The sequence below is a fragment of the Myotis brandtii genome, unplaced genomic scaffold, assembly GCF_000412655.1.
Source record: "Myotis brandtii unplaced genomic scaffold, ASM41265v1 scaffold525, whole genome shotgun sequence".
In the NCBI taxonomy this organism is placed as follows: Eukaryota; Metazoa; Chordata; class Mammalia; order Chiroptera; family Vespertilionidae; genus Myotis; species Myotis brandtii.
In genome coordinates this window covers 3,940,536-3,946,535 of record NW_005369915.1, presented here as the reverse complement: position 1 = coordinate 3,946,535, position 6,000 = coordinate 3,940,536, and the positions used below count along the sequence as shown (strand labels likewise).

The 6,000-nt window shown below is 38.3% G+C and overlaps 1 protein-coding gene across 2 annotated transcripts in view; it reads right to left on the bottom strand.

Moving 5' to 3' along the window:
• The window catches only part of PPARGC1A (peroxisome proliferator-activated receptor gamma, coactivator 1 alpha), a 666,008-nt gene that overhangs the window by 8,186 nt on the left and 651,822 nt on the right, over positions 1-6,000 (bottom strand). For both annotated transcript variants that reach the window (XM_005877664.2, XM_005877663.2), the window contains 2 exons: positions 1,401-1,522; positions 917-1,068 (listed from right to left, as the gene is read on the bottom strand). In XM_005877664.2, coding sequence (XP_005877726.1) covers positions 917-1,068; positions 1,401-1,522 — 274 coding nt within the window. The remainder of the gene's footprint in view (positions 1-916; positions 1,069-1,400; positions 1,523-6,000) is intronic.

The following is a 6,000-nucleotide window of genomic DNA, read 5'->3' as shown; positions in this document are numbered from 1 at the left end:
ACCTTAACTATAAGAAATTAGACATTCTGAGACAATACTGGAATGTACAACACACACTAAGTCACAGTGGTTATCTCTAGGTGATAGGCTGATAGCTGATTTTCCTATTTTTCTTAACTTAATATTTTCTAAATTTTATCCCTTGACTCTGTACAACTTTTAGAACAAGAAAAAAAATCAATACTTATGGGTGCTTCAGTTTCCTTATCTGTAAAATGGGAATGACAATGATAATATCTATCTTCCATGACTGTTCTGGTAATTAAATGAGAAAACACTTGCAAAGCCCTTGACATAGTGCCTAACATATAGAAGTACTCAAAAATAACATTTTTCTCTTTTTTCTTTTAAAGAGACTATAGTGTGATCTAGCATATAAAATTTTATTTTCTTCTCTCAAGGTGTACTTTGTTGAAAATATTAACATTTCTAAGTCTTTATGATAATAAAAGAGAACAAGACTCTTGCACATTCTGTTCCATAAAACAATGATGGCAATGCTACAGGTTTGGAAAAATGGGTTCAGGGATGGGAACAGAAAACAATGGCAGATTATATACATAGACAAAGACACATACAACATAGACACATGCTGACGCACACTGTAGCCACATATACACACAACACATACACACACAAAACACAACATACCACCTCTACACACAAACAATGCAGAATTTCAGCATCTGGGAAGACAGTACAACAAATTTACTTCTGCCCCTGGTTGCCCAAACCTACACTCCTTGTTTCTGAAACTGTCTCGTGCATTAAAAAATAAATAATAATATAAAATTTCTATTCAAATATCCCCTCTAGTAAAATAATGGTTCAACCCACTGTGCCTTCGATTTACATTTACTCCCATTTTGAGCTCTACGTTATGGATTCCTCATTCCATGTACAATAAAATCCATACCTAGGTCTGCATAGTTAGACTTGAAAAATTGCTTGCGTCCACAAAAGTACAGTTCGAAGTCAGTTTCATTTGACCTGCGCAAAGTGTATCCATTTTCAAGAGCAGCAAAAGCATCACAGGTGTAACGGTAGGTAATGAAACCATAGCTGTCTCTGCAATGGACAAAGAGGAGAAGTTCAAAGCTAGTGAGGCAGCATTAGCATATATGACTATAACACTTTCTACTTTGGGAGACTCCGCTGGTGCCCACGTCTGAACCACTGCGCCCATTTATCAGTGTGATTGTCCTGTCAAGCTGCTAAATACTTATTTCTGGGACAGGAAATCTCAACTAGAAAGATTAATAAATAGGGATGAAAGAAAATAAATAAGGTTCTGAACTCAACATGTCATCTGTCAAAGCATCCCCATCCTAGTCATCTTAGGGCCATAATTTTTTACATATGTCAGCTTCTAAACAAGAAATAATCTTGAAGATTCTCACCCATCATCCCGCAGATTTACTGTGCACTCCTCAATTTCACCAAAAACTTCAAAACGGTCCCTCAGTTCTGTCCGTGTTGTGTCAGGTCTGATTTTGCCAACATAAATCACACGGCGTTCTTCCTGGGGGTGGGGGAGGAAAGAGAGACTTGCTAGTTCTGGAGACAGGAAAGAAGTTGGACCTCTAGAAATATTCATAAAGCGACAGTCATGCAGAAGAAGAACCCAAAGAGCATGCCAGTTAAAGCAAAACATACACTAAACTGAAGGAAAGGCTATGCTGGAACCAAGTTTTAATTTCCGTTTTGTCAATATCACTCTCTTCCTTTACATACTCTCTTTTTGGAACCCCATTCTCTTCTACTTTTCCTACTCATCTCTGTTCTTCAGTCACATGAATTTTTATTTGTTAGAAAAGAAATATGTGTAATGTGATCATTTTATCACTGAATAACTGAACAATACCTGTTAAATATTTTAACTCCTGTGACTCAATTATTAATCCTCAAAATTGCTAAGAAACTGACCTGGCTCACATAACTGTATAATTTCTCATTAACTCAGAATTCTAATACGGCGATGTGCAATTTCCCCCTGTTTTATTGAAAAATAACTGACACAAATCACTATTTTATTGAAAAATAACTGACACAAATTTTGACATACTTCAAAAGAGTGATTTCTGAAACTCTAATATACATAAATATTACCAGAGGTGCTTATTAAAAATGTAAACTATTGGGATTTATCCCAGCTATACTAAAAGTATTTGGAAGATAGGGTTCAATGATCTTCATTTTTAACAAGCACGTCCAAGTGACTCTGACACAGGTGGTCCAGAGACAATAATTTGAAAAATACAGTCTTAAAATGTAGACTATTTTAAGCCTTGAGTCTCCAAAGAATAAAAGTTATAAAAGAGGCTATCAATTTCACTTTGCCAATGAATCTTATTTTAGAACCAGACTAGAAGGGTGTGGCCTAATTTTCTCCAGTAGAGTCAATATCATCATAATCTGAAAGTCATCAGCAATTTATAACCTTCACAAAATGAGAGGAATATTTCATAGCCAGTGGACATATTTCTCAAAAACAAACAAACAAACAAACAAACAAGACAGGAATGCATTTCTTAATGTAAGAAGCAATCTTATAAATCTTGCTCTAAAATGACAGGCCAAAGGCCACAATGTTCCTTAAAACTGAGAGAGGCAAGAAAGTAAGGAGTTAATATAAAAAATGTGCTTACCAACTAGGCTACATGTCTATCAAGGACAAACAAGAATGGAATGAACTTCAGGTTGCTGAGATTTAAGTTAGATGGAAGCAAAGACAGGGAAGCACAGGACCAAGGTACAGATTTTGCTTGCCTAAGAGTTTTCTCTGGATGTACTGAGATATCCTGTCTTGGATGATGTGAAAAGTAATTTAGGCCCAAGGCAAAGAGATGTCCCATGTTATTTACTGAATTTCTTTCTTTTTCATGTGCCCAGTATTTAGTGAAGGACCTGCCAAAGACTGAGCACTCAATAAGTGCTTGTGAAATATAACTGAATAACTCAGACCCTGTAATAGATATCATCTGAGGTGATCTAATCACTCATGTTTCATCTTCTTTTATCTTATGCAACCCTCCTATTTCTGTTTTCATCAGGAAGTTCCTCTGAGCTTCATACTCAAATAACCAACTATCTACTTGACATCTCAGGCTAGATATCCCCTCGGCACCTCTAGCTGGACCAACATCACCCAAACCAAACCCCCCAGTTCTGCCCTCTTCCCAGGAGTGGGTCTTTCTCCAGTGTTCTTGGATCAGTGAAGTTAACACCATCCAGCCAGTTATTCAGGACAAAAACCTGATTGCCTTCCTTGATTCTTCCCTCATATCCAATCACTCATTAAGTCCTATTGATTTTTACCTCCTACATCTCTCTCTAGTCCATCTCCTTTATTATATCTCCCGAAACCAAGCTGCTAGCATCTCCTTCTGGACTAGTATGACAGCCTCTTAACTTGGACCCCGTGTCTATGTTTACCTTCCTCTAGTCTATTCTTTCACTCAGGCTGAGTAGCCAATTACTGTCTACCACATTCCCAGGGCTTCTCCTAATGTTTAAAGAAAGTCTTAAATCATTAACAGGACCTGCAGGGCCCATCACAGTCTGGACTTGTCATCATCACGGGCTTTATCTCCCTCGTTACATTCTTTCCTTTACTCTATTTTCCAGCTACCTTGTGGTTCCATCAGTCCTTAGTATATACTGTGCTGCTTTCTTCCCCAGAGCCTTGGAGCAAGCCATTCCCCTGCTACTGGGAACATCCTTCTTAGAGTGTCTCTTGCTCCCCTCCACCAACATATACATACTGTGTAAAATTACACTGAACCCAATAATCATTTTATTTCTGAGACTTGAAATAAGGTCAGGATTCTTTTGGTTGCTCCAATAGGACACTCTATTTATCCCTTATAGTTATATTAGAGGCCTGGTGCACAAAATCCATGCACGGGGGTGAGGGGGGTCCCTCAGCCCGGCCTGCACCCTCTCCAATCCAGGACCCCTCGGGCGATGTCCGACTGCCAGTTTAGGCCCAATCGCTCGGGCCTAAACCAGCAGTCGGACATCCCTCTCGCAATCTGGGACTGCTGGCTCCTAACCGCTCACCTGCCTGCCTGCCTGATCACCCCTAACCACTCTGCCTGCCAGCCTGATCGCCCCTAACTGCCTCTGCCTCAGCCCCCGGCACTGTGGCTTTGTCCAGAAGGACGACCGGAAGATATCCAGTTGACCCGGTCTAATTAGCATCTTACCCTTTTATTAGTATAGATGCCCAATTGTAATTGAATGATTAACAGTTTATTCACTGATTAATGTCTATTTCCCCTACAATGAAAGTTTCATGAAAGCAGAGACCATATCTGCCATGTTTTAAGGGTACTTGAAATATTTAGTCTCAATGAATATTTGTTGAAAAATCAATCAATCACCAATCAATTAATAATTTTTAACACTCCATACCTTCCATTACATCAAAGATGTCTAAGTGTGTTCTATACTTTATGAAGCAAAGACAATGGAGAAAGAAAGCCAGGTTTGAAGCTTTATCATAGGATAAACCTTACCCAGGTAGCTCAGCTGAGTAAATTAATAAAGGTTTTCACAATTTGTTAGTACAGGTTAAAGTGTAAAAAATGTGGAATAGCTACAAGCTGGTAGGATTTTCACTCTTAAAAATCACTCTGAGAATCAGAGGTGGGGCTTAGCTAAAATAGTTGGCAAAACCCAATTCCCCTGACAGTGGCTATTGAGCCTAAGTAACTGACCGATGATATACAGCAAATAGAGCAGGCTGCCTGATTCACTTCCATGTAGATTGTATGTCTCAATTTAAGGCTGCACCATGTTGTTCCATAGCAGCCAGCACATCAGGAGGTCAATAAATATAAATGGATGGTGAGGCCCATCCTGGCGCAGTGCTGTGCACTTGAGCAAGGGATTCATAACATCACATTCCATTCTATTTACGCATCCAGCTCCAGCCAAACAGTCAAATGTGATGGGACTGCTATCTAAACTTCCTGGCGCCTGCTTGCATGGGTGTTCTGAATTTCTTTTTTTAATGAGCCTTTTAGGAAGGTTACTACTGTATAGAGGAAAAGGAGGGGAGGTGCAAAAGAGAGAGAAAGAAATTGAACCATCACAAGGAAATTGTTCAACTACCATTATGGGAATACACATAGCCTACAGATTCAAGTAAATTCGAAGTTGAAGATAAAATCGACCATATGCACGTCCATATGCAGACATATTGGGACAGTCTCTGAATTGCTTCTTTATACAAAGCTGTAGGCAACAATGATCCCACAAAGGAGATAAAGCAGAGGACCTTTTACATCAGCTATGGATACATTCTGCAGGAAAAAGAAGACACAACCTGGATGGAACAGAAATCCAAAGGGCTGTCCACAGTCATGTATTATCTACTTGTCTATTATCTCCTTTTATAAAACACAGGACTGGAGCCACATCTTGCTACCTTACAAAGACCAGAGGTTGAATGCATGTTAAAATAAAAAGATTTGAGTGCTCAGTTTTCCTGGTGCTAAAAATGAAACCAAAAAGGCATAAGAAGGTCTAAAAAGCAAAGACAAAAATCTTTTCGAAGATTGGCCAAAATGTCTAGCAGAGAACTGATTATTTTTAACATGTTGCAGTTTTTTATTAGACTGATGAATAGATTGCATATCTTTAAAAAACCTTAACACTTGCAGCCAATTTTTCAAGACATTAATTTCTAAACAGGAGATGAAAGAAAAAGAAATCAAAATGCTTAATAACATTTCCAACTTCTTAAAGGCTTGGAGGAACTCTAAACCTTTGGCAAAAGCTTTTGAAAAATGATTTTCAGACCAGTTTTCACTATCGAGAAGGATGGAATATTTATCAAATATCTTTTAGCTTCAATTTTCACAAGAGCTAGTTTGTTGATGGGGTGGATAATAAAACTAAAGATTTATGTTGCATTAACAAGTATGGTAAATCCTCATTATATCAAAACAGGGGAGATAAATAAAAAAAGTAAAACCTGACTGAATGAACTGA